At 41.2% G+C, this 26964-nt stretch overlaps 4 protein-coding genes across 4 annotated transcripts; 2 read left to right on the top strand and 2 right to left on the bottom strand.

The window, feature by feature from the left end:
* Positions 1 to 105: 105 nt before the first annotated feature.
* On the top strand, positions 106 to 2365 carry gstr (glutathione S-transferase rho). Its single transcript, XM_079571533.1, has 6 exons — positions 106 to 397; positions 1171 to 1236; positions 1315 to 1420; positions 1827 to 1945; positions 2023 to 2111; positions 2192 to 2365. The coding sequence occupies exons 1-6, from the start codon at positions 230 to 232 to the stop codon at positions 2322 to 2324; spliced, it is 681 nt and encodes a 226-aa protein (XP_079427659.1). The 5' UTR covers positions 106 to 229; the 3' UTR covers positions 2325 to 2365.
* A 432-nt stretch (positions 2366 to 2797) lies between these two features.
* On the bottom strand, positions 2798 to 8008 carry znrf2a (zinc and ring finger 2a). The gene is made up of 4 exons (XM_079571345.1): positions 7184 to 8008; positions 4093 to 4188; positions 3559 to 3664; positions 2798 to 3492 (listed from the first exon to the last, which is right to left on the bottom strand). The coding sequence occupies exons 1-4, from the start codon at positions 7500 to 7502 to the stop codon at positions 3435 to 3437; spliced, it is 579 nt and encodes a 192-aa protein (XP_079427471.1). The 5' UTR covers positions 7503 to 8008; the 3' UTR covers positions 2798 to 3434.
* Positions 8009 to 8349: 341 nt separating this feature from the next.
* mturn (maturin, neural progenitor differentiation regulator homolog (Xenopus)) lies at positions 8350 to 14945 on the bottom strand. The gene is made up of 3 exons (XM_079571356.1): positions 14561 to 14945; positions 10513 to 10635; positions 8350 to 9671 (listed from the first exon to the last, which is right to left on the bottom strand). The coding sequence occupies exons 1-3, from the start codon at positions 14717 to 14719 to the stop codon at positions 9564 to 9566; spliced, it is 390 nt and encodes a 129-aa protein (XP_079427482.1). The 5' UTR covers positions 14720 to 14945; the 3' UTR covers positions 8350 to 9563.
* Positions 14946 to 15234: 289 nt separating this feature from the next.
* On the top strand, positions 15235 to 26437 carry LOC306974137 (SH3 domain-binding protein 5-like). Its single transcript, XM_079571296.1, has 9 exons — positions 15235 to 15962; positions 16172 to 16234; positions 19540 to 19668; positions 23878 to 24042; positions 24233 to 24363; positions 24625 to 24667; positions 25114 to 25330; positions 25505 to 25762; positions 26211 to 26437. Exons 1-9 carry the CDS (start codon positions 15879 to 15881, stop codon positions 26387 to 26389), a joined length of 1269 nt encoding a protein of 422 aa, XP_079427422.1. The 5' UTR covers positions 15235 to 15878; the 3' UTR covers positions 26390 to 26437.
* The last annotated feature ends 527 nt before the right edge of the window (positions 26438 to 26964 follow it).

Raw genomic sequence — 26964 nt, 5'->3', positions numbered from 1 at the left:
ATGATAGTGCAGATATTTTTGGACAAAACATTGAAGGTGAGGGAGGAGGACATTAATGACACAGATCCAGTAGGGGGCGATATTATCGGCTTTTGTTTGTCGCCCGTCATAAATCCCAATGTCTTAAGACGAAGAAGACAGTGTTTATAGCTGCAGCTCTGCACTTCAGAGAAATCTGCAGACCTGTTGTATTCAGTAGCCGTAAACCCTGTCAAACCGTGTGGAAACCATGGCCCAGGACATGCTTCTGTACTGGGGCTCCGGCTCCGCGCCTTGCTGGAGGGTCATGATCGCTCTGGAGGAGAAGCAACTGCAGGGCTACGACCACAAACTGCTGTCGTTTGACAAAATGGAGCACAAGTCCCCAGAAGTTTTAAACCTCAATCCAAGAGGACAGGTAGGTATTGGCAAAAAATAGGGCACACCTGGAAATAACAGTCTTCTTGTACCATTTTTACTTGACATTATGAAATAATTGAACTTTTGCTGCGTAATAGTGGATATCGCGCGGTTGTCTTAAAATATCACTGTCACAAACTGAATGCCTTGATGAGAAAGGCTGACACAAGAATGTAGCCCACCAATGATTTTCGACTTCTCCAGAGGTGGGTGGAGTCGCTATGAGAAACAAATCGTGAAATTATGTACGAAATAAAATAAAAATTCTGAAGAATAAAGTACATGAAGCACAAACTGCATCTGTTTTATGTGTCAGCATTAAAGCAGAATGAAGTAACTCATGCCCCTAGAGGCCATAAGCGCCACTGCAGGTGTCTTAGCATGTTGCGGTTTTTTACTCATTAATTATCCGTGAGCGTAAATACTACAGTAAAGACAGAGAGAGAGAGAGAGAGAGAGGGATATTGTACATCCAATTACACAATGGAGATAATTACGAAACGTGTTATTATTTTTTATGTATTAAGGTAAACATGTTACTTAGTTTTGCCACTTATAGGTTTACCCAAGGGGCAGATACTTCATTATAATATTACTCAAGTAGAAGTAAAGATGTACTATATGGTAAAACTACTCTAAGAAGTACAATTACTTCAAAAATGTACATGTACTGTAAATGTAACTTGAGTACTACTCGCCTCTAGACATCTCACATCATTAACTCAAAGGGACGTAAAGTAGATGTTTAATCACTGTTTTCCATGTCCTCAGCTTCCCACGTTCAAACATGGGGACAACATTGTGAATGAATCCTATGCAGCTTGTTTATACCTGGAGGTAAAAAGTTTATTATTATTATTGTTGTTGTTGTTATAGAATAAATAAAAAAATAAAGTGTCAAATGTCTGATAACAGACCCAGTTCAAGTCCCAGGGAACCCAGCTGGTCCCAGACAGCCCTGCCGAGATGGCCCTCATGTACCAACGCATGTTTGAGGGTCTTACCCTCAATGAGAAAATCAGTATGTATTATTATATTATTACATTTTCTTTTAAGTGAAGAAAAAGAATCATGAAGCACTGCCCCCTTCTGGTGATGAAGGGGTAGTGTGTGGCTGATCTTTGGTGCAGATGTCATGAAATACAGGTGAAACTCAGAAAATTAGAACATCATGAAAAAGTTCATTTATTTCTGTAATTCAGTTTAAATGTGAAACTAAGATATGATTTAGACTCATAGTATGCAAAGTGACATATGTCATGAAATCAGTAAAAAAAAAAATTTTAAACAAAGAAATTTGGCCTCTCTGAAAGCTATTAACCATGCAAATGTACATAGTACTTGGTTTGAGCCCCTTTGACTTGTATTATTGCCTTAATGCTTTACATATACCATACACAGCCTAAATACATATGTATTTTTCCTAGATGCTGTTATCTACTATGAATATTTTGTGCCCGAGGCAGAGAGACTTGATTCAGTCCTGAAAAGGAACAAAGATGCCCTGGCCTCTGAGCTGAAGCTTTGGGAGGGTTACCTGCAGAAGGTTTGTTTACATCACAAATAAATGCAAAGCTCACATCTGCTGACATCACTCTTGTATCTTTTACATGTGTTTTGCAGTTGGGCACAAAGTCTTGCATGGCCGGTCAGCACTTCTCTCTGGCTGATGTGACCGTCTTCCCGAATGTGGCTAACCTTTTCAGATATGGGTAAGTGCAAACATTGTTTTTTGCAATAATAGAAAATTAACCAAAAATAAACTGGGCAAATGTCTGTGTGACTGTCTTAGGTTATCAGCAGAGCGTTATCCCAGACTGGCAGAGTATCATACTCAGCTAAAGGAGCGACCCAGCATTAAAGCCAGCTGGCCTCCTCACTGGCTGGAGAACTCCGAGGGTCAAAACACGCTCAACGATGTCTAAAAGTCAAGAAGAAATTCTACAGTTCCCATATTTTACGTCAAAAACTGTCCTAGCTACATGTAAGCTGACTGTACTGTCTGCCATAGTGTTAACCTCTTAAGCCCCGCCTGACCTGAGCTCCTTGGAAAAAGCGTTAAAACAGCGACAAACAGCTGTTGAGATCAATGTGTTCATATTTAAAGCATTTGCACTGTTGTGATCATTGCACTTGCGCTGCAGAACCTGCCAATATTCCTTAAAATACACCCAGCTTAGCACTTCCAAGCCATGTTGGTTTTAAAAAATAAAATTAAAAACATTATTTGCAAAGTATATTCTGTCTTTTTTTTATATATATATATATATATATATATATATATATATATATATATATATATATATATATATATATATACTGTATATAAGATCTGAAGCAAAGGTTTATTTTAACAAAGAGGCAAAGCAAATTAGCAATAACATTAATGATGTTTTTCTTTTCTTTTTTAAGAAAGACAAAGACATTTATTATTGTGCAACTCATTACAGTACAAACAGAAAGTACAATGAACAAAGGTTATAAGAAAACTTTCCAGTCCATGACATAGCAGCATATTATGGCACTCCTAAGACAGAGTATAATGATTACTAGATGTCGCAGTCTCATTCAACTAAACAGTCAAATGACAGTGGTTCTACAAAAATGTTCACTTTAAATTATTGGTCAGTGTGATTTTTTTTTTCCTGTTTAGGGTACATATACAATTTAAAGTTTTCTAACAAACATTAACACCAAGGTTTCTTGAAGCTAGAACAGGCACATTACATATTATTCACATTGCACAGCATCAGCTTTCTTTCAGCAGAATCATCCCTGCACCATGCGGCTGTGCAAGTCTTCTGCTCAAAGCACCCTCACCATGTGAGTGGCTGGATCTCAGGTGGCATAAAGGTAGTCGGGTTAGCACAGGCACATTTTGAGTCATTGGCCGGCTCCACCATTGTTTTTCTTGAACAGCAAGAGGGCTAAGCACAATGCTGTTCTTTAAGGCAACTTATGATTTTGGACAAGTCTGATCCCTGAGAGCTGGGTGAGGTCAGGGCTACAATAGTAGTGTTGTCCCAAACCAGCCTTTAGTCCATGGGGTGTTCTGGACATGAGCGATTCACCTCAAACCATTCATCTATACACCTGTGATGGAAGCAAATCATATAACCACAATGAAACAACATTACTCTAAGATTTGCGTGACTGTACCCTTTATGGTAGATGCAGAGGCAGGGCAGTCGGGCAATTGTGTCTCCCTGCTCCATTTCGTCTAGACATATGGCACACTCCCCTGAGTCTCTGGATAGGATGTCCTCTGCCAAACACAAAGCATATGCATTCAGATCATAGACATATCATATCATATTTGTTAAAGCATCAGAAAACTAGCAAGTCATATATTTAAGAGAATTATTTATGCAATTTTACTAAATATAGACACATAAAATTGTTTTATAAGAATAGATACATTTTGTTATGCTACATCTACTATTATGCTTGCTTCTGATAATACTGTACATTACACTAGTATGAGCAGTTGTATTACTATTAGTTCACTTCTACCACTGAAAACAAATTGCCACTGGTATTCCTTCTAATTTTTATTCTACCAAGGCGATACGGCTACCACTCGTATGGGTCTGCTTTAGATGAATTTTAAGTATCTTATATAATAAATAATATATTAATGTATTATAATAATAATGATATGCCATAAAACAGGGAATAACCCCCCATCCTTACTGTTGTAAGAAAGGCGTGTTTTGCTGAAGCACATGAGCAGATGCTTTTCTATCTCTTCTGGGGCCATGAACTTGGAGCACACTGGACAGTGGAAGCCTGGAGGACACAAACAGAGGGAGGAATAAGAACCCGGGTGCCTGACAACCCTCGTAACGGTTTTATTGATGTGTACACAGGGCAGTCGTGGGACAGTGAGTCTGATCTCATACAAGCCTCTAACCTTGTTTAACAATCTCAATATTTACTCTAATCAGTCGGTTGCAAGCTTTATGATACCATTATAAATAGTTTCTCAAAATTCCAGCATTGATCTTTTATTTGTTAATACTTTGCTCTACTTTTGCCTTTTGCTTTTTATCAGGCTTGGGACAGTAAGTGTTTGGGACTCTAATGGCTTCTGGAAGTTTTGTCATTGGCTATTATTAAAAGTAATGAAGAAAAAATAACAAATAAAAGCTAAAGGTATCTAAAATGTGCACTTAAAGCCACACTGCATAACATTTCACCCCATGAAAAAGAATACAATACAAGCATTTATTTTATTACAGATGTTTTTATCGTTGAACAATCAAACAAACATGTGTCTTTGCTGTCAGCGGCTCACCTCTCCTAAGACCTGACTAACTTTACTGGGAGCGGGGACGTCTCCAGCTCGTCTACATGGAGATGTTGACTACTAACAACCAAATATGAGACATAGGTTACTTCCTTATCCAGGTCTATATTTTAAACTGCAAAAATAGACTTTTATGTGTCATGCTGGTCTTTAGGAGAATGTTTTGTATTGCTGGCAACTGTACTGTATTATCCAAAAGGTTCACACAGTGTACCTTTAAATATTGGAATTAAAACATATATTTTTACTTTTACTTGTACTGTACTACAACAATATTTTTGAACTGCAATAAAAGTAAATGTGTTTTGAGTTTTGGTTTAGACAGTGGAGACCTGGTTTACGTAAATCATCTGCAGTTAAGTCGCTCTGAAATATCACAATAAGTCTGATCTTATATATATATAATATTTTCATTACTTACAATAGTTTTCAAAATCTACTTTTACTTGAGTTGCAATTTTGAGTGACATTTTCTCTTAAACATATTCTTTGCACCGCTTATTTTATTTATTTTTATATAATTTCTACTTTCAATAACTGCTATGAAACTTTATGACATAGAAGAGAAAACATAAAGTACATGAACCTCAAGGTATTGTACACACTTGTTTGTATAGTATTGTTGTTGTTCTTCAATAGTAGCACTTTTATGCAGATGATGTGAAGACTTTGTTTATGGTGATACATAAATGTGACTGTTAAGCAAAGGAAAGTCTTCTTATGTTGGAAACTGAAGTGTGTTTTCTTGGCACTTTAGGACCTTGCTGTAACACGTCTCACATGCTTTTTAGAGTAACAAGAGGATCCCCGAGGAAGAGCTGCTGCAAGCCTGTTAGTTCTGCTACAGTGCTGCAAAAAGAATGCATGTAGCAATAACACAGGACAGTAGTAGCATTTTTTAATCCGTTTTTTATCATATTTTTTAATAATAACTCTGCGTGAACATGTACAGCATATCACTTATGATTGACAGTCAATGGCATGATGTATTGTTGCAGTGTTGTGAAAGGGTTATCAAAATATACAGTGTAAAAAACATACAGAATTACAAAAAGACAGAAAAGTAATCTAAACAGTAGTATACCCAGACTGCGGCCGGAACTTGAAGATCTTTCTCTGCCTTTAAACATGTTTCTAGTGATCTGGCTCTATACCAGGAATATTTGTTGGCGTTTTACTATAACGTTGTAATAGTAACAGTTAAGAGAATAGATTGAAACTTTCATAGAATATTACTTTGTTTACAAGGACAGAATGTATGTATAATAAAAGTAACTGCTGATTAGTATGATAAATTGTAAACACAGTGCTCGGGTGTAAGGAGGAAGGAGGAAATAGGACACTGTTAGCCTCACACTCTCTCACCGTGAGTCTAGAGAGCAAAGGTCATTAATTAGGACAATAATTAGACTTCCTGGTTAAAAAATGATAGCCTATTCTTGGAAGTCATATATTTCTCAAAACAACTACTGTGATAGTACATTTACTTTTTCTCATCAGATTAAAAACTAGAGCAAAAATGCAACATCAAGAGATTTAGCCCCATGTTGACCTGGACGAAAGTATTATTCATTGGAAAAAGCATTAAGGCTGATCTTGTGCACATTCTTTAGTTTTGTGTGTGTAGTGTTCAAATGTTACCATTGTAAGATAGGGCCTATAGATAGTTTTTGTTTTGTTTTTGTTGTTTTTTGTACCAAACAAATTGAATATAGATGCGATAGGCTTCAGACTTCTTGCCTAATTGATGAGAAACCAGTGTTATGAAAGAAGCCTCGGGGCCAGATGACTGTTGTTTTAGTGAAATCTCAAAAAGTGTGCACGCTTGTGCTGTCAGGCAATGTGTAACCAGGAAGTTCTTATCGGCTGACCTACATAATGCACTCTTCTCTAGCATACAGAGAAAAACAGGTCAATTTAAAGCAGCACAACAGAGGAGATACAGAACAATATGACATATATGAACAGTCCAAACCACCTGTGGCTGCTCACAATACTGCACAAAGGGAGGGCGTTATCATGAGTGCAGGTATGACGAATAACATAGAGCTGGGAAATACAAAGGGTTCTGTTGTTGGTCTGTAAGTCTATAGCAACTGCTTCAAATCTATGTTTAGGAGTTGTTTTATCATATTCTAATAAACAAAAACCTCATTTTAGGTTTCTGGTGATAATAATAGCCAAAGCCTCATATAGCCATGTCAAGGCTGTCAGAAAGTCTTAATTTATTAACCACAAAACAATTTTAGTGTGTTTGCTCTCTTATACCATGTTTTAATGTTTTTTCCATGGGGCCACATGAAATTGTTTCCTTACGACCCTGGGACATGATGAGCAGTATATACAATAAATAGCCTCTGGCGTGCGTTATACACAAACATGTCATTTGTTTACTTTCCCAGCATACAACTTGAAGTCTAAGTTTCAAAATGGAATAATAGAGCTTTTTCGCGCTCCCTCGTTAGCCCCTCTTACCTCCCAGTAGGTGAGAGTTGAGCTGAGCCGGCAAGGAGCCAATGAACAGCCGGTGGCCCTCGGGGGGAACCTCGTGGTCACCATCTGTGCCATCCACACTCTGCGTGAATACATGGGACCCCGCTCTGCCGGCCGGTATGCTGAGTCCGGTGCCCACGGGACCTCCACCCGTGTAGCGGATCCGAGGGCCGTCCGGGCCATTTGTGTATCTGAAACCCGCAATTCTGTCACCACCACTGGGGTTTCCAGACGGGAGATCGGAGCTGGAATAAGCCCGAGTCCTTCCATCGAACACTGGGCTGCTCTGTTTGCCTCCCATGTTGGTTCACTGTATCCTCCTCACGTTATATTTAACAAGTTTTAGACAAGAAACATGGTCTTGGCAGCCAATGCGCTCAACAGAGCACAACAAAGGACCACGACAAAACAAAAGAAGTCAAGAAGAGCGTCGACACTTTACAGTATCATGGTGCGCTCTGTGCGTAAAGTGCGCACTCACGGCCGCACAGCTGCCAAATGGTTGTTTTCTTTACCCAGGTCTTCTTCTCTGCCGTGATCAAAAGCAGATCTAAAATAAAGTTTCTATCGATGGCCTCGCAGAAAATAAAGGCACAAGTACTAACCCCTTGACTCGTCTGGTTCAAGTTTGTTTTTGTGGTCAACTGTGTCTGCCTTAGAAGAAAAATAAAAGCACGGCGTCCCTCCTCCCTCCGCCAGTTCCCTGAAAGTACCCAATAATCCTAACAGTAACAGGAAATCTCCCCTTCAAAATAAAACTCATGAACTGCCCATTCCGATTTGGATGGAAACCACTGGTGGGAATATATGACCCAGGCAGTTGAATGCAGTTAAAACATCTGCATTTGTTGGTTATTGTTCTGCTTTGGTTAGTTTGAAGTGTATGTGTAATTTGGATTTCACCTGAGGAAAACAACGCTTTTACTTTGTTTAACTTTCTTTCCTGTGAAGTATTTAAGCTTGACAACGCTGTGTGGACACGTCAGGAGGGGCGTGTCGTCGAAGGCAGCAGCACCAGCGGCTGTTATGCGCGCTGCAGCGGCTCATCATCAGCACACTGTGTGACACAAGCTGTCCTCAGCGTTTGGTGCCTCGTGTTTCATTAACTTTGGTTCAGAAAGATACAAAAACATAGCCTTTGAAACGCTCTTATGACACGTTTATTGAACAATCTCACACGCACACATCTATAAGGACAAACAAAAGGTTCACTGCAGGAGGAACACTTAATAAATAGGATTATAAAGACAAAACATGTACAAGCGGAGGGTAATAGGCAAAACAAATCTGTTAAAACAGTCTTATACGTTTGTATTGTGGTCAAAATGGGTCCAAAGCATTACAGGGCAGAGAATGTGATTTACAGTCGGCTAAGTGTGACAGTCGGCCAATGTGTTCCCCGGGCCATAACACCATTAAAATCTACAAGTTATGTTTTAGTATTGCGAAGCCTTAACACATTGGGCTGAAACTTAGTTGGGCCATTTTCAGGAACTTCCCTTATTATAGCGTCCCGTAAAAAGGAAAAAAAAAAGAGGGAAAAAAAAGAACACCAACCAGGAAGACTACAGGACAATAGCGCTGAGGTGTCATGTGACAGAATGAGACGCTCAAACTGGGAAGCACTTCGGCTGCTGCAGCGTGGGCCTTCTTTGTTGTCATATGATAGTCCCTGTCTAAATCATCCTCTTATTCAGATCATTTAAGTGAATTTAAAACATTAAGAAACGCACGGACACTATACAAATGACCCATTCTAGTGTTAAGCTGCACACACTTTGGGGATGCCAAACTGCCAACAACCACCTGGAATTACTTGAACACTAACACTTCCCTTTTCCTCTTTCCCTGAGAGGAAAATGTTTACTCTTTATCTTTGCATTAGTGTCGCTATATGTGAACCCGGCAACTGTCATTCCCCCCTCCCAGTGTAGCCTCCGAGTCAACAGACAGCCACAAAAACTAGGTTATCTCTCACATTGATCAGCAAATCCACACAGGAAAGCGCGTATCGCTGTAACCACCAGTTCTGCACAACAAAGCCAGCTGACGTAATATTGCTGTGCCGTGTAATTTTAACTAACCAGACGGTAAATGATTATGGTAAGTTGCATTGTACGTGGCCGCCGCTCACGTAGCCCACCGATGTGTGTTTGTCTATAAAGGGGTCATCAACACAGAGCAAAGAGGTGTGCCCCTCATAGGAAGCAAAGCAGCACAGGACATTCAAGGGAGATATATTTAAGTGCTTTGAGTGTGTGTTTATGTGTGTATATGTGTCTTGTAAGATTGTTGAATGTTTAATTGGGCCGATGAGCAGCTCTCTGTACTGCGTCCCCCCCCCCCCCCAGTTGAAAAGCCTTCATTGCTGACTGACTCCCATCTGCTGGTGGTCGGGCCCTGGTTCACCCTCCATGTCAGCGTGGTAGTGCTCAAAACTGTCGTCATCTATGTCGGGGAGACCCAAGAGCTGATAGAGACAAGAGAGATAAACATATTCAGATGTTTGACACAAAATAATGTTTGAAGAACTTACACCTGAGATGCACCTTTACAAGCCCGACAGCCCTCTTAAAGCGTAACACTGTAGTCTTTTCTTGCAGTCTTTTTGCTACATGGGCTTTTGAAGTACATCTTTTTTGTTAGGGATTGGGTCGCAGTAGTAATCCTTTCACCCCTACTACATTTTTGCTGACAAGACATTGAATTTCAATTTTCAGTTTTGTTCAATGTGAATAGGAACGTTATTACAGATATACTATCTACAAACCGGATCCAAACAACCGCATTTTGACTCAAGCTTTACAATAGAATTGGGCCTGTCCTCCACGTCAACATTAAGGGAGTTGAAGTAGGCAGTGTGTCACAGAATCAGAAAAGGTTTTACTGCCATTGTCAGCAAATAGGTTCACAAACTAGAAATGCCCTTGTGCAACATGAAACATGACACATAAAAAGTGTGGACCTGATGACTCAGAGTCACAACCACTGTCCTGTTTGGGTGCAGCAGTTAGCGCTCATGCTTCACAGCTAGAAGGTCCCGACCGGGTTCTATTCCCACCTGGACGGTGTGGAGTTTGCATGTTCTCCGCGTGTCTGTGTAGGTTTCCTCCGGGTACTCCGGTTTCCCTAACCACTAAAACATGTACAATAGGTGAATCCTCCAGGTGATTCTGACTATCAACCCACCCACTGCTCCTTATGGATCGCCCCAGCAGCGCCGAGGGACGCTGAGGTCTGCATCGTTGTACAGTTGTTGTGTAATGACAAATAAAGCACCTTAAATAGGAGTGGTATTGTGTCTTACTTACAGGCCTGAAGGACATGAAGACCTTCTCCAGCACCTCGGGCAGGGTCTTCTTCCCACAGGACGAGATGTAGTCCTGGGCCATCTGCAGGAAGGGGAGGCAGTCCTCGCTCTCACTCCACACATGCTGCAGGGGAACACATACAGGGTAAATAAAAGATCAGTTTCCATTCTACACCACCTATGTAAGACCTAGACCTGTGCTTGAGCTATTGCCTAATAATTGGTTATTGAATGATGAGTCAATGCTGTTGGGATAAACTGCCACTAGCAGGACGTAACAAACCCCAGCAAATTGCTTCACATTTACAAGCATTTGTAGCAGTAAGATCTATAAAGACCAGAACATCCTGACTAGTTCATCTAACCTAATAATGAAGAAGGAAACAACTGGCGCCTGATATTTTTCCTTGACTCTTTTATGGCAGACACTTGCTTTGTATTACCATTTTGAGAATACTGCTGAGCAATATCATAACTGTAATGTGCCTCTTGTGAGATTGAGTGCGGCAAATATAATCTTGAAGTGCAGTTTTATTTCTTTGATACGAGATGTAGGCTTGTGATAACATGACACTTCCTCCTTGCTGAGTGCCAGTCACTTACGGCATATTTTGATAAAGCCCGAGACACACCACTGGAACGGCTCCAGCCACGCAATCACTCTCTTCTTACACTCATATCTATGATCATGTATATGAATTATTCCTAACAAGATGTATTAAATATGGTGCTTAAAATGTGCATTAGAAAATAGATTACACTTCTTCTTTTTGGTTTTATATATCTATAATCCACTTAATAGTTATTTTGTTCTTCCAAATGTACAAAGCACTGCACTGATTCCTTTGAGCATTAGATTTGAATAATATGGGACACTTTCAAACGGTGTCTTTGGAAGGCCTTTATTTACATTTGCAATAAAATATCTGGAAATTTAGTCAACTCCTGTGTATTCAGCTTTAAGTTAGCGAAAATAGGCTATTACTTAAGTGAAAGCTGCAACTCAATATTTTAGTTGATGAAATTAACTACGAGCATGCTATCTGAGAGATTTTGGGGAGTCACATGAGAGCCTTGTGAACTATAGCCTGAGGGGAAAACACTAATAGTGGCAACACAAATGCCTTGACTCTGGTATAGACCTCACAGAATGACACAAATAAGGCAAAGGTGTGTCAATAGAGCCCGCTGTTCTTTTCTTCGTTCGCAAGTTTAACAAAGTACAGCGGGGAAGTAGTGTTTGTCAGACGCTGAACTGGAAATGACAGCATGTACTATTTGTAGAAGTCTGGTGGTTGGGCAAAATTGTTTGGTATCAGTGGAACAGAGCCCAGTGCACCCTCTTGTGGACAAATAATCACTGGCACTGGAGCTGCTTTTTGTGAAAACAAAGCAAAGGGAGATAAGCGGTGCAGAGGTGAGAAGCATCATGTGAGGCCGCCTGCTGATAGCTGTATTGATCCAATGAAAGTAACCAGATCTCAGCAGGCCAAAGGGAGTCAGGCCGTTTGTTCAGGCTAATCAAAAAGTGCAAGAGTGCGTATGCATGTGCTACAGTCAGTTATAGGATAATGGTGGAAGGAACGAAAACACATGTGTCTATATCATCTACATTATGTCCACTCATTGCATGAACAAAAGAAGATCTAGGCCGGGGGAATCTAGAGAAATACAGGCTAATGTTATCTTACAAATAACTGCAAGCAAACATGATATAGTCCACAATTAAAATGTACTGACTAAATCCTGTTTTACCATGCAGCCATGTCGTATTTGAACATGCGTATAGTATTATTTGTCTGCTTTCACTTTGGCATACCCTACACTAGGCTCAGAGCTGGGGAAATTATCCGGCAAATTTTCTGAAAAGTATTCGATTCACTGTGCAGATTTTAAACGTGTCCCTTAGCATTGACATTTTAGTGAAGACTGAAAATGCACTGCTAAACTAATCACATTCATTTCAAAACTACAGCTGGTTTTGTACATAACAAGACCCCAAATGTATATCATAAATGATCAGGTAGTAGATTCATTAATTGTGGGATTTCCTTTCGGATATTTCTGATGACAATACCAATACCAGTGTGACATCTCCACACATTGAAGTATCTGAAAGCCACACACTGCACATGAGCAAAGCCTGTGTTGTTGGGGAATGCCTAGGCCCTGTGTGTGTCTCATAGCGTGCCTGAACTCAGCACTCTCTAATGCAGTTTTCTATGGCTCTGCAGAGCGATTATGTAATTTAGCTGCCATCTCTATGCTATGACTCTTTCCCTAGGATGCTATTAAGCTTGAATCTGTACATATTGTGTATAAAATTAACACAGGCCTGTACTTCTCATGAATGCATCGAACCATCTCAAGCTGCACCTTGTAAAATCCCGAGCTAGTATTTCTGTGTTGAGTTGAATATGCTCACCACTTCGCCTCTCTTTGCAAGACATGACTCCTGTCCCATACATGTATTATTCATCTGCATCGGGGAGCGTTTTTGTTGAAGGGAGCCTTAACCCCCTGCCGATGGCCTCTTATATAACATTACCTCCCTGTAGACTGTGTAAGCCCAGGGTTTGATCTGGATTTTGGACTTACTCTAGACTTATTACAGGCCTATGTTTTTCATCAGTGCCAGTGGAAAGCCCCGGATTTTGCAGCTCAGTTTTTTTTTTTTTTTTTCCCTTTCTGTGTGCATGGTGCAGGGCTGGACAGACACGGAGGCAGGGAGCCAGTGGCCAGCGTGTGACATAATGTGTTATTGAGTGAGCAGAGTTCTGTCCAGGGTCATGTCCATCTGCTACAGCTGCTCTGCCTCACTCTGACAGAGACAGCATGCTCAGAAGCAATACAGCACACACTTAGCCAATGGATTCATCACAACCAGTAGATTAGCTTCATTTTCTGTTGAATGTGAGCTGCCCCCAGCAAAACAATTCCAGAAGGATGTTTCAAAAAAAGTGTTTTTTTACTTAATCTGCTTTAGATCCTGGATGGCCCTGTAATGTGGATGAACTCAAGTGTCTTGTGGGACGATTAGGCGAGGTTCGAACATCCACCCCAGTGTTTCAACATAGCCTGTGTTTCTCAGATTGTTTCCATTAGTGTGCTGAAACAAATACCCGCACTTATTGTTTTTGTTACTTTGCAGAATAATAAAGGTGTGCGGAATTTTGTGTAATGTGTCTGTAATGATGCTGGTGCCATAATATTTATTAATATTTATTGCTTGCTACAGATGGTCTAGCGGTGGTACTTGTACCACCTTTTTGCTTTAGTAAGATGATTACTTCAATGATATAAAAATGGCAACATGACCTCAGCAACAACACTGGTAACTGTAACTATACATAGCCTACCTACACCTACAGGAGGCCATGCGTAGCTTACTTAAGTGAGTTTTCCCCCCCATATTTATACATGGTTTACACCCAGTTTAAACATAGCCCTTATTAATCCTGGCTGGTTTAGTCCTGATATCATATTGCAGAAATTATAGTTTATAACTCACAATGAAAAAAATGAAATAATACATTATTGTTTATCATAAGATGCTCATTCAATCATCTATTATTGTTAGCATTTCTACAATAAATGTAGCCTAGTGGAACACATCTCTTAGACCTTTGGCCTAATGAATGCCAGCTTTAATTACTGTGTTCATGCGCCATTTTAAAATATGCTATTATTTATGGCACCTAACCTGAAGAACCCCCTCGATACACTGACAGGGCTTTTTCAACTAAACCTATTCTGACAATGCTCTGTTATCCTTTATGATGGTGAAGCGTGCGTCCTTCTGTAACCCGGATGGTTTGACGTTGTTGTGGTCCAGGGAGGCTGTGCATCGCATTGGGATAAAATAGGCTACAGACCTCACAGCACGATTAACGAAGAAAATAAATGGTAACATCACCTCAGCAACGACAGAGGCCAACTGTAACTACCCATAGCCCGCACGAGGCCATGCGTAACGCACACCTCGACACACCTAGGCCAAATGACAACATACTCAGACAGAGAAGGGGGTGCAATGGGCCCTAACTTACGAAGGTGTCGGTGCCTCCCGGACACAGCACGTAGAACGAGACGCCGGGTTCCGCATAGAAGTCCAGCCGCCTTTCGTCGTCCTCTTCGGCGAAGATCAGGTCGAAGGGGTTCCCGGAGCACCACTTCTCCGCCGCCTCCACCAGATGCTTGAAGTCCATGCTCCGCTCCGCGCTGCGCCTGGATCCGGCTGGGCTTGACGTCACGGCTAAGATGCTCGAGACACAAATAAAAGGTGTGTGGTCCGCAGCATCAGCAGCCACTTGACAACATGGCCGGGGACACGCAATTCTATCGAAAGATGTTTTGCTTTAGTCTACTTTTGGCTTTACTGCCCCATCCCTCTGGTACTGGCCGCGTTATGAAATCAGCCCGTCCGTCGCTCCCAACATGCACGCGCCAGAGGACGCAGCGTGGAGCTGAGTGACGCGATGACGAAGTGCGGTGCCGGGCAAACATCCACGGGGAAGACTGCAGGAGCGCACAAAGGCCCAGACATTCACCGAGGAGCACTGAGTCATCACCCTCGTGCTCCACAACAACTACAACAAAAGACACGATGTGGTTATGTTAAACCTGCACTTTAAACACGGTCAGGTAATTAGCACCAGTGATTAGATGCCGAAAGATGCAGATATTATCGGTGTTTGGTTGTAAAGGCTATAAGCAAAAGTACAATTTGGCTATAAGTATCACAGCCCGTTTAAACTACAATGCACAAATAAACAGCCAATGAGAACTAAACATAGCTGATTGCCAAGTAAAAAACAGGCTCCTACTCGCCAGTAATTTAACAGTGTGGCTAAGTGTTAACACATTAGTGCGCGTACCCTCGACCTATTTGGTCCACGAGAGGGCGCAAGATACTCACAAAGACAATGAAGTAAAAAAAAAAAAATCCTCTAGACAGGATACGCGTTCGTAAACACCTTTCACAATAAAGCCATGTTGACAGCAGCTCATATAAAGACTTTTGCTTACATTTTGCGTTAAAGCTGATTTGCAGCATAATCGTGCAATCAGAGATGACCAATGTGCGTACGCCTCTCATTTGGCGCGGTCAGTGCTCAGCTGCGTGAAGTAAGTCATAGTTTTATTGTGAACGTCATCCGTGGGTTGGAGAGATTTGCGGCTGATTGTCAGGGCGGTAGTGGCTCTGCTCTGTCTCAGTGCGTGTCGGAGCTACCGCTGGGCGGGTGCGGCGCACTTTTGTTCACAGGGCAATATGAGGAATGAAAAAGAATTACGACAAATGCGCTAAAAGTCCTGTAATACTTACACCGGCCAAGTTTGTAGAACACATTGAAAGTATCCAATAACATGGATCCTCTGAAGAATGGGGGAAACTGCGAAGAGGACGCCCATTGCGCTGAGGAGGACGAAGAAGTGGATCCGAGAATTCAGGTGAGACTTTCCGATGGGTCCAGATGCGCACAGCGGTTTAGACAAAAAAGTTCAAACTTACCGCAGAGGCGTCACGTGAAGTCGGTTGCACATGTTTATCAAGAGTTTGTACACAGACAAGCGCAAAAAATGGAAAAGTTTTTACTTGGTATTTGACAAAGAAGTCACACCGTGTGGTCTGTTTTGACTGTAATGTTGTGTGTAAACAGGGAGAGCTGGAGAAGCTGAACCAGTCCACAGATGACATTAACCGATGGGAGAGTGAGCTTGAGGTAAGACATTATGCTACTTCTTGGGTAGTTTCCACTGTGTTTTGAAAAATCTGAGAAGCAAGAGTCATCAAGTGACTCTGAAGCATGGGTGTAGGCAGTGCATAATGATGTGGAAAAAGTGAAGCTTGCTTAGGCCTAGTCTGACTTAGACCCAAGGGCGTAGCGTTTGGTAAAATATTGGTGCTTAGACCATTTACTGCTTATAGGTAAGATCCTATACTCAGAGACAGTGTTTCCCAACCGGGGGTACAGGGACCACGGGGGTACCTAAGCACTTAGCAGGGGGTACTTGGAATTATAGAGTTACTTAAAATAAATGAACATGAGTAGCATTTCAACGAGTTTTGTTGATCACTTTCTTAAAGTATTGGAAGTGTCCTCAAGGTTTGGGGTGCTCAGAGTAAAAGTTAATGACTCAAGGGGTACATAACACAAAAAAGGTTGGGAACCACTGCTCGAAGACACAGATGAACAGCCTCAGTGTACTTAAAAAGGCATTTTCTGTGTGGGCCATAATTTTTAATGGAAACTGTTCAATTGCCTTATTGTTCTTTTGTATGTTTGATTTGTTTCATAATAGTAATGACCTTCAGTGTCTCTCTAGTATTTGGCCTTGCTGTAAATGTGTATTTTTTCTCTCAACAATGTTCCAAACAGTGCCAGCAGTTTACATCTTTCTCTGCGTTTCCCCCTGTTCTCTGTAAATACAATTGCGACGCTTAGTTTTATTGCAAACTGATGTGTGATAAAAGTGTGGCAATGGGTTACTGTTCAGCAAAGCAAAACATTCCATGAGCAGCCCATGTATTTGTGCACAGCCCCGGCCTCTTCTGGTTCTCATTAGAGCTCTTCCCTCCGGTCCAAAGCCCATCCAGCCGAGTAAATGGAAAACCACTAACCAGGGACACAGGGAGATATGGACAAACTTTCAACCAAACACAACAAGAGAGTCAGTTGTGGCCTAAATGCAGAGGCGAAACTATCTTATTTTGACATTTTTCATATGGGAGATTTTGTAAGACGGAATGATTCACTAAAACGGATTGGCGTGCAATAAAGAGATAATATTGTTCCATGCAGTGTTTGGTTATGTGGTTGAGGACACTGGCGTAACTGATACAGATAGGTTGCTATAGTGACCGGAGGTGGAAGTTCGACAAACTTGAGATAGTAGGATCTAGTAACAATATACTTAAAATGCTAGCAATAGCCAAACTCTGTATTTAGAGCAGAGAACCTGCAGTATAGTTTTTTGTTTTGTTTTGTTTAACAGTAAGGTGTTTATATTTGTCAGCTGGAGTACTGTTTTAATGCCTCCATGTAATGTTATGTAATGTAAGGTCACTGTGAATTCATTAATTCAGGGATATTTACATTTTCACAACAACTGCAAATAGCGTGAACTTTCCACTCAATTTGCTGCTGTTGCTGTGATGGAATGCTAGCTGCCATGTTGTTGCTATGTTACGACATCACATGCGTTTCCAAATGTACTGCGAAAGACATAGTGTAGTCTCATCAGGCCGACAGTAATCCACTGAAGACCACTTGTCATTATAGAGGTTGATAGAGCTCAAGAATGTAGGATGCCCCCGGCTGTTTACCTGTTCAGCTCCGCCTGCTGTTGATTATGGCTGACTAACATTTGTGGTACACATTTGTTGTTTTATGTTAAAGTTCATCAGAGTCTTAGACAAGTGACAGCCTGTCTAAGAATATGACCTCATCCCCTGTAGGGATACAACGTTGGGCCTGTTACACTATCAGAGCTCAGGAGCAGTCAGTCAGGAACCAGTATGATGTCAGAGGAAACATGTTCTTCCTGCAGTGCCCTCTTTTTGACTGCTCGTGTAGTCTTCCTCCACTCTTGCACCAGGATGCAGCTGTTATCCACTCTAAAGTCGCATAAAATTATATAATAACTCTAGCATTAAGTGAGTTAATGCTGTTGTGGGGTCACATGGCCGTACATACTGGGATCTTTCTAAAATGTGTTGAACGGACATTTTGATTGGCTTGCCAAAAACTTCACCTACAAAGTAAATATATACGACGCCAAACACAAATGTTATATGGATTAACAATTAATTAATCCAAATGAATGTTCACACTTTTGTTGTTTCCCTGGGCAACACGCTTAACCTGTCTTGCCTCCAATGTCTGCTTACATGGTGTATTAATGCGATGTGGATGGTTCCTCCATATAAAGTGAGAAATGCTCATGAAACATTTTAGATTTTAACCAAATAGCCATATCTGAAAAATGTGGTGTTATCTCAAGTTAATTACATAGGTATTCTACTAAACTAACATAACCAATAGGTCTGCACGATCCGAGCAATATTCAATAACAGTCTTGAATACAGTGATGGCAATTTATTTTTCCGAACCATTTCACCATACTTCTTTGTGCTATGTTAAAAAAAAAAAACAGAACCAAAACTTACAATACTAGGAAAATCGCGACTAAAACTGAACATGCACATTTCTGAGTTACTTTGCACTTTGTTTTAGGTTGTGTTTGCAAAATATGTGTCAGATTGAAGGTCTCAGTGATTTTGTTTTGCTGTATCACTAATATTGCAATAACAAAAATTTGGTATTGTGTTGTGCCGCCCTTATTTCCAAGAAGGATTTTGTGTGGAAATTCTATAAATTCCTATTGTTTTCTTATTGTGGTCGAAGTTTTCAGGTGGTTCACATGAGTTTCAGTCTTATTGGACAATGGAAAGATGTCAGGTACTTTGTCATCTTACCACCGTCTAAGTGCAGGCAGTAGTCGAATAAGTCAACACATTTGTAAATGTGACGTGTGTGTATTATAGGAAATGGTGATGACTAAATTAGAACCTCCAGGTACTCCGGTTTCCCCTACCACTTAAAACATGTACAATAGGCCAGGATGATGTGTGTGTTTGAATGAATGATGATTGTGGTCAGAGGGACCGTGGCGTAGATGTGTGCAGTCGCAACAGCGCTTCTGTCAGTCTCCCCCAGGGGAAACTGAAGCTACAAACGTAGCCGCCGAGTATGGAGTGAATGTACAGTTCCCCCATGTAAAGCGCTTTGTGACCATGTCTGTGAAAGGCGCTATATAAATAAAAATCTCCTTCTTCGTGAATTTCAGTCTTATTGCACAATGGAAAGATGTCAGGTACTTTGTCATCTTACCACGGTCTAAGTGCAGGCAGTAGTTGAATAAGTCAACACATTTGTAAAGGTGACTGACGTATGTGTATAATAGGAAACGGTGATGACTAAATTACAATCATACTTTTCAGTGAAATATGCTCTTGTTTGAACAGGACTACCGTCAGCGTTTTCGAGCTGTTCTTGTAGAAGCGACACTGAAGCTGGATGAGCAGATGAAGAAGATTGGGAGAGCGGTGGACGACTCTAAACCGTACTGGGAGGCCCGCAAAGTGGCACGACAGGTGAGGCCCAACGTGGCAACCCCTTGCGCACATGTAGACTGCTGTGTGTGTGAGAGGATTACTGAGCTGTGGGGATGACAAGTTTAAAGAGCTGCTTGGATCTACTTAAAGAGAGCACTGTCACGTGTGGCCTATTTTTACACTCAGTTGCACCTCTGTTCACTAACACTGTCAAACTCAGTTTCAGCACATCAGAGAGACTGGTTCAATACAGTGTTTGTTATAGTTAGAGGCTTGTAAGTTAGGATGCGTCTGTCATAAACAAACAATAAACAAACTCCATTTCTCTCCCAAGATCTGATTTGGGATCAGAATCTCTACACCACCACAGCCTGTTTTTATACTGCATTAACTTTAGTTTTACGCATGTTTACATTTGTTCATGTTTAACCTCTTACCCCCCGCATTAACCAAGCGCGTTTTCTCCAGTTCAGTTTTAACCAAATCTAAAAGGTGCTTGACTGGACAGCCTCATTTGAAAGCTAAGACCGACTGGTCATAACTTTCCGCATTTTGTGTTTTTGTCGTGTTTTTGTCGTTTTTTTGTTATGTTTTTGTCACTTATTCATTGCATTTTGTCACCTTTTTGTCGCTCTTTTGCTGCTTTTTCGTTGCTTTTTTGTGTGTAATTGTTTTATTGTCTCTATTCTGGCTTATTTTTGTTGCTCTTTTGTCACTTTTTTGCTTTTAGATTTGGGTAAAGTCAAATTAGAGAAAATGTGCTCGGGTCAGGTGGGGGTTAAGTGGTTTAACGTGGGGAGTAATTCTAAAGAGTGTATCTGTGAAATATTCTAAACCAGTATTGTTTAATAGTGGAGATATGAAGGAGTGCAGTTCTTTTTTGTTGTTGAGTGGACTCCACTTCCAAAACCATTGATGTTGAAGTCTTATCCAGTCTCCACTGAACTGTTTTATCTTTGCATGTACAGATTTCAGGTCAGATCATGATTTCCTATGGCTATAATAATGCCCTGCACCTGTGCATTGATGCTTCGATTGGACAGGCTCAGACCTCTAAGTGCCTCGCGCCCCTTACTTAAGAAGGCGCTTACGTGTTGTCATTCATCAACGAACATGACATTTGTGTGTCACGGCAGAGGTCCTTCAGCTAAAATAACCTGTGCGCTCCATTGCTATGTTTTCTATGCAGCTGACATTTGCCTCACAGCTCCTACGAACGCTAAGGATTATGGGAACTTGGGGAGGTTTTGAAATGTGATAGAACCATTTTTCATCCCAGTGCCGGTGTCTTTGTGTTTCTGTGACATCAATGCGCCCCGGCATATTGCAGGGCTTATGATTTATGGATGAATATTACATTTTTAATACATGACCCACTTCAAAGGGATTAGATAGATACTTACCCCCAGTGACCCCCCCAGTGCACCAACAAACACAGTTGAGTCTACCCCCACAATATGCGCCTGTCTCATCCCCCAGCCCCCACCACTCTTTGCATTCCTGCTCTCTCTGGGTGGTGCAGGCGCCTGGAAAACGCTTCATACAGTCACCTGTGCTGTTTGTGACCCCAACATGTCATCTCAAAATACTGAATAAACAGTGAAATAAAAAATACATTGTAAATTACAGACAGATAGAAATGATTAAAAAAATATTTTATTTAAATTTTATTTTATTTGACCTGTGTGGGAATGACTTGAAAAGTAGGGTGAGGCTTTCAGCAAACTTCCAGGGTACTTGAACTCATGACACTGACATACACGTCATTTTGAAAGAAAAAGATAAATGCCTTAATATTATGTGGTTTCACAATGCTTTAAACACATGTATAATGAAATGTGGCCTTTAGCGCAGCATTATAATGAGATGACTGTGCTTCTCATTTACATTCACTCTCTTTCCCAACAGACTCCTGTGTTATAGTCTATACATGCATTACTCATATTTACTCATGTTATTATGCCTATGACACATGAAAGGGGCGGGGTTATTGGGCAAAATCAACAGTTGTTTCCTCTTCAAATTAAAATACAAAAATCTGCTTGGTCGGCAAAAACAACTGGTGCACTATTTTAAGACTAAACCATACAGTTTGGAGAGGATGTCTCCTGGAAGGAAGTCTCTGGAAGGACAAACAGATTTGGGAGACTTTTTTCCCCCCCCAAACTGAACACAAATCAAACCTGTTGCGGATGCCCAGCCGATTGTCAAGCTCATGAAAAATCCATCCTCCTCCTTCTGTTTTTGCTGCACCCCCTCTAGTTGTAGGGCCATGGGAAATGGGTCACAAAGAGGGACAAAAAAAAAAAAGACAGGATTTTTCATTGCAGTTTGTCAGAGCAGCCACTTATCTCGGAAAAGGTCTGGGGTATCTGACAACTGCAGATATCCCACCAATACTATGCCAGTCTTTCATTCGCTTTGAGCCGTGTGAGGAGATGCAGAGGAGCTTGCTTGCGTCACTGCCCTAACCTTATCATGAACAAGGCTGACAGTGCAAGAAGGGTTTCAGTATAAGGGTTAATGAATGCACCGACCGCCCTCAGAGGCCATGAGAAAAACTGTAAATTTGAAAGAAACACAAGGACCATGGGGAGCACAGCTACGCAAAATGATGCTGAACTAAACTCAGAGTTGTGTCACTAGATTTCGAGCTTACTTCAGTACTTCTCAAACCGCTTTTATTGTTTTGGGAGGTCATGATTATTGATACCGCCTTTGCGATGCCCAATCCCGTCAGACCTTGGACGCTAAGCAGGGAAGGGCCTGGTCGGTACTTGGATCGGAGACCGTTTAGTAACACCAGGAAGCCTGGCGAATGTAGTGTGTGAGTGAGTGGTTGGTGGTGGTCGGAGGGGCCGATGGTGCAGACTGGTTGCCTCGCTTCCGTCAGTCTACCCCAGGGCAGCTGTGGCTACAATAGTAGCTTACCACCACCGGGTATGGAGTGAATGAATAATGCAATGTAAAGCGTCTTTGAGTGTCCAGAAAAGCGCTATATAAAACCGATGCATTATTATTATTATTATTATTGATTAAGCCAAGATGAATGGAGAGTATTGCATCATGTAAAACCTTGTCTAATTTATATGGATATGTAACTTTAGGTGGGAAGATAAGGTCGGAGATTGAGGAAGAATATTTCCAAGTACAGATTGATAAAGAAGTTGAGCCTGGCGGTCACTGTGGACAGATTGGCAATTACATTTACACAGTTGGGATGAGCAGAATCTACCCAGCAGGGGAAAAAAATCCATATATGCCTCTAAAAGGCTCAGAAAAAGCTTATTAAATGGATTTCCAAACGTGTGACTGTGGAGCATTTATCATGACCTATGTGTCAACCGAGGACTGTGGGTCCAGATATGTTGAGAATGATGAGAATAACTGGCCCATTGATTTGACTGTTGGCAGGAAGCGCCCACAGTCACTGTGTCAAATCGACTTAATGACTTTCTTTCATCAGGGCTTCAAGCCACACCACTCAGAGTGAGTCTCCTCATCCTTCTATGGCTGTCATAGAGAATCAGCCATGGCTCCTTCACTTTAAATGTAGGTCAGAAAAATAGACACTCAGCGTGGAGATGATATGGCTACCAGATTTAATTTCCTTCTATTGCAAACTTGTAAGAATTGTGTGTTGCCTTCAAGACTGCAGTGTAGCAGCAGCGTTCAACAATTGTTCTACTGGTTAATTTAGAAAACATTTGACTAAAGTTTAAGTTACTTCCCACCTTTAAACTTATCTTTGCTTAGGATGACCCAAATCCGTGACCCACATAAAAATGTAACTTTATGTACGATATAGGGATGTAACGATGCACCCAAGCACCGATTCGATTCGATTTTAAGTTCCCGATTTTAACATGTGCATTTTTGACCTTGTAACAAACTGTAACTGTGACAGTCATTGTGACTGTTCATTTTAAGCAGTTTAAATCGATTTTAAATCGATTTTCGATGAATCGTTACATCCCTAGTACAATGAGAAATACTGTATTGTCCCACCAAATCATTATTTCATTACTATTAGATAAGCCTTTAAAGCTGCAATTATGATTAAGACAATTTGGTAACAGTCATTTTAATAGACTCCACATTTTCAGCACCTCCATGTTTAAAGTCTCCTGGGAAAGGCTCGTGACCCACTGAAAATGGTTCAGAACCACTGCTTTAGTGGTGTTGTTTGTGTAACAGTGCAACGTCCATGTGTTTCGACTCACTGTGCGTGTACTCTATTGTGTGCAGGCCCAGATCGAAGCCCAGAAGGCCACTCAGGAGTTCCAGCGGGCCATGGAGATACTAAGAGCAGCCAAAGAAACTATAGCCCTGGCTGAGGAGAGGCTGCTCGAGGAGGACAGTCGTCAGTTTGACTCTGCCTGGCAAGAGATGCTAAACCACGCTACACATAGGGTATGACACTGTTTGTTTGCACAGAGATAAAAATCGTAGGGCGTAGTAAAAAAATAGCTCCCATCAGATAGGACAAATTGTGGTGCTTATTCAGTCAACTAATGCTTTAAAAATGTTAATTGCAGTATGTGGTTAAGATTTCAAGCAATGGTCGATTTATGTAATCACCCTAATCTCTCCCATTGCACAGGTAATGGAGGCAGAGCAGGAAAGGACACGCAGCGAGGCCGAACACCGAAAAACCGCCGCCAACTACAACTCATGCATCAGTCACATGAAGCAACTCGAGAAGAAGCTCAAGCGCTCCATCAACAAGTCCCGGTTAGTACTACGCCTGCCCTTTCTCTGGCAAATGTGTCTACCCCTGCGCTGGCCTCCGAGAGTGTGGAAGTGGGAGAAAACAGGCTGAACTGATGAGGTCCAGATGTTTGGTGTGGTAACTGGCCAATGCTGGGGTGTGCTCACTTTGTAGCAGCCAAGGAATGCAAAGTCTTAACAAGGCAGGACTGGCCAGTGCTTCTCTTGTGACAATCGGAAGGGCCCTCCCATTTACTTTCTCTCTCTCTCTTCCTCCCCCTGCAGGCCATACTTTGAACTGAAGTCCAAGTACTACGCCCAGCTTGAAGTAAGTCATTGTTTTATCTGGTACACTATGTCCTGTACATATACATGTCTCTCTAGCTACTAACTTACAGTCCTCATTGCATAAAAGACTACAATTTGGATGAATAGTTAAAGTAAAACAGTGCATATTAAACAAAAACTTGTGTCTGTGTAGTTCTAAAATTCATCAGTGACTTGAGATTGAAATTTCTCTCTCATTTTATACATAAACAACAAAGTGAAGTAGCAGCATTTTCCTACAGAGTGCAGACTTTACTTCTGCTCCCTTTGCTTTTGCTGTCAGTAAAGCTACCAGCATGTGCACTGTGTGAATATTATACAGACAGTGGCAGAGATCATTTAGCATTCCCAATGTACCAAAAACCTGACCAACAAGATTTACTGCGCAACATCTCTAGTAAACATTTTTGAAACGTTATTTACTCAATATCACTCTCTCTCGTGCAGCAACTAAAGCGTCAAGTGGACGAGCGTCAGAATAAACTAGCAATAGCCAAGGCAGAGTACCGCACAGCACTACGCAATCTTGAGAGCATCTCAGAGGAGATCCATGCCCAAAGACGCTCGTTAGCTCTGGGCACCAGAGAGCAAGGCGTGGGCGCAGAGAAGGACTCCACCCAAGAGGACATCGACAACTTCAAGATGGAATCAGACGGTTTGTCGAGTAAGTCAGGAGAACATTTACATCCATTTTCAGTCATCAACAACAACCCCAATTTTCAAGAGACCTGCAAAATGCAAAACCACATTATTGGTTTATTTTAAGTCAACTATTTATGAATTGGGGTTGTAAACAGCATGATGTCACCCCCACATTTACCCTGTGTCTGTGTTGTAGTGATGTCCATGTGCCTTGATGAAGAGGGTAGTCAGAGTAGCAGCTCTTCAGAGGAAGACACAGAAACCTCCACTCCTCCGTCTTCATCGTCCTCCACCCCCCTGGACATGCCCTCTCCCATCCTGTGCCCCCTGTCACCCTGTCCCATCTCTGTGGAGCCTGAGAGCCCCTCTAGCTGTCATGGCCCTGACTCTCCATTCCTGGGTCCTCGCAGTCAGTGCAGCGGGGCCTCCTCTCCGGACTGTGACCAGGAGAGAGGTGTGTGGCCTCCTTTTTCCCCATATCACCCCCACTTTGTGTGTGCATTTCTTTACTGTTATTGTAATGCTCAAAAACGTCCTGCACAAAAATATATATTGCTTATTCCATCTCGTACTGAGTGGGCACTTGACACATGGTTTGATTTACCAATGTGACACTGCTGTTTAGAATTAGGAATTTGAGAATCTCATTACATTGTTAAATCAGGTTAGACGTTCTCAAATTACACTGAATTTCCTTGGAGCATTTGAAATACACAATTGTGATAAAACTGTTATTTGGAATGTGTAATAATAATAATTTGATATAAAACAAACATAACAAATAATGTATATTGTGAGCATCTTTTTTATGATTTTAGTTTATGATGTAGCTTTATATTATTACAAAAAAAACATTTTTTTGATAGGTAATTCACATGATCATGAAATCTTGTATTTTACAGGTGACAGAGCCGAAGGAGCAGAGGGACTAGAGGCAGGTCTGAAGAAACTAACATTGACTGTAGCTCAGAAAGACACAGGAGACTCTGGAGATGAACAAAGTGATGACCCTGGGTATGTGAGCCCGAACGTTGCCATGACCAACGCACCTACACCCATTCTGCTTCTCAACAGCCTGTAAAGGACAGCAATTATGGACCATCATAAACATCATCCATGGATTCTTAAGTGCTAAGAACAAGAAGCGTGTTAAACTGTGACCTGGATGCACACTAAAGGTGCTGTATTATAACATTTGTACTTTATAAATATAAGTGGATAAGAAAAAAGTACAGTGGGTTTCCAAACAAGACTTATATTTTCTTCTTAGCCAGAAATGGTCAGTATTTTCAGAAGTGTGTGATCCTTACTTTGATAAAGATTTGAATTAAACCTAGTGTTGCTTCTTGGTTTTTTTCCAGAGGAGCTACTTTTAAAAAAAACACACAGTAGAATTAGAATAATGAATTCAATGATTTGGTTTTTTTTTCTTGTTGAGTTTTTGTGTTGCCATTGCACTGATTACCTTTAAAATTTCAATGGTCAAATGATTTCTTTGTCCCATAACAATTTCTATTGTTAATGCAGTGTTCTTGGCTCATACATTACAGCCCATTTACTTTCTAACTGTTGTATTGTTGCAACACTAAGACTCATCTTGTGGTATCGTAAGTAGTCTTGTTCATGTACTCTTCAAGTTAACATGGAAGCTGTGAT

This window comes from Gobius niger (assembly GCF_951799975.1).
Source record: "Gobius niger genome assembly, chromosome: 14".
Taxonomy (NCBI): domain Eukaryota; kingdom Metazoa; phylum Chordata; class Actinopteri; order Gobiiformes; family Gobiidae; genus Gobius; species Gobius niger.
Note: the sequence above shows the minus strand (reverse complement) of the source record. Positions and strands in the feature narration are given on the sequence as shown.

Excerpts from the sequence above, each read along its gene's own strand:
- LOC306974137 (XM_079571296.1), top strand. The coding sequence starts at position 15,879 with ATGGATCCTCTGAAGAATGGGGGAAACTGCGAAGAGGACGCCCATTGC. Across the intron at positions 15,963-16,171 it reads AAGTGGATCCGAGAATTCAG|GGAGAGCTGGAGAAGCTGAA; the intron begins GTGAGACTTTCC and ends GTGTGTAAACAG. Across the intron at positions 16,235-19,539 it reads GATGGGAGAGTGAGCTTGAG|GACTACCGTCAGCGTTTTCG; the intron begins GTAAGACATTAT and ends TTGTTTGAACAG.
- mturn (XM_079571356.1), bottom strand. The coding sequence starts at position 14,719 with ATGGACTTCAAGCATCTGGTGGAGGCGGCGGAGAAGTGGTGCTCCGGG. Across the intron at positions 10,636-14,560 it reads CGGGAGGCACCGACACCTTC|CATGTGTGGAGTGAGAGCGA; the intron begins GTAAGTTAGGGC and ends GTTCCCCTGCAG. Across the intron at positions 9,672-10,512 it reads TCTTCATGTCCTTCAGGCCT|CTCTTGGGTCTCCCCGACAT; the intron begins GTAAGTAAGACA and ends TGTCTCTATCAG.
- znrf2a (XM_079571345.1), bottom strand. The coding sequence starts at position 7,502 with ATGGGAGGCAAACAGAGCAGCCCAGTGTTCGATGGAAGGACTCGGGCT. Across the intron at positions 4,189-7,183 it reads CAACTCTCACCTACTGGGAG|GCTTCCACTGTCCAGTGTGC; the intron begins GTAAGAGGGGCT and ends TGTGTCCTCCAG. Across the intron at positions 3,665-4,092 it reads AACACGCCTTTCTTACAACA|AGGACATCCTATCCAGAGAC; the intron begins GTAAGGATGGGG and ends TGTGTTTGGCAG.
- gstr (XM_079571533.1), top strand. The coding sequence starts at position 230 with ATGGCCCAGGACATGCTTCTGTACTGGGGCTCCGGCTCCGCGCCTTGC. Across the intron at positions 1,421-1,826 it reads TACCCTCAATGAGAAAATCA|ATGCTGTTATCTACTATGAA; the intron begins GTATGTATTATT and ends TATTTTTCCTAG. Across the intron at positions 2,112-2,191 it reads GCTAACCTTTTCAGATATGG|GTTATCAGCAGAGCGTTATC; the intron begins GTAAGTGCAAAC and ends TGACTGTCTTAG.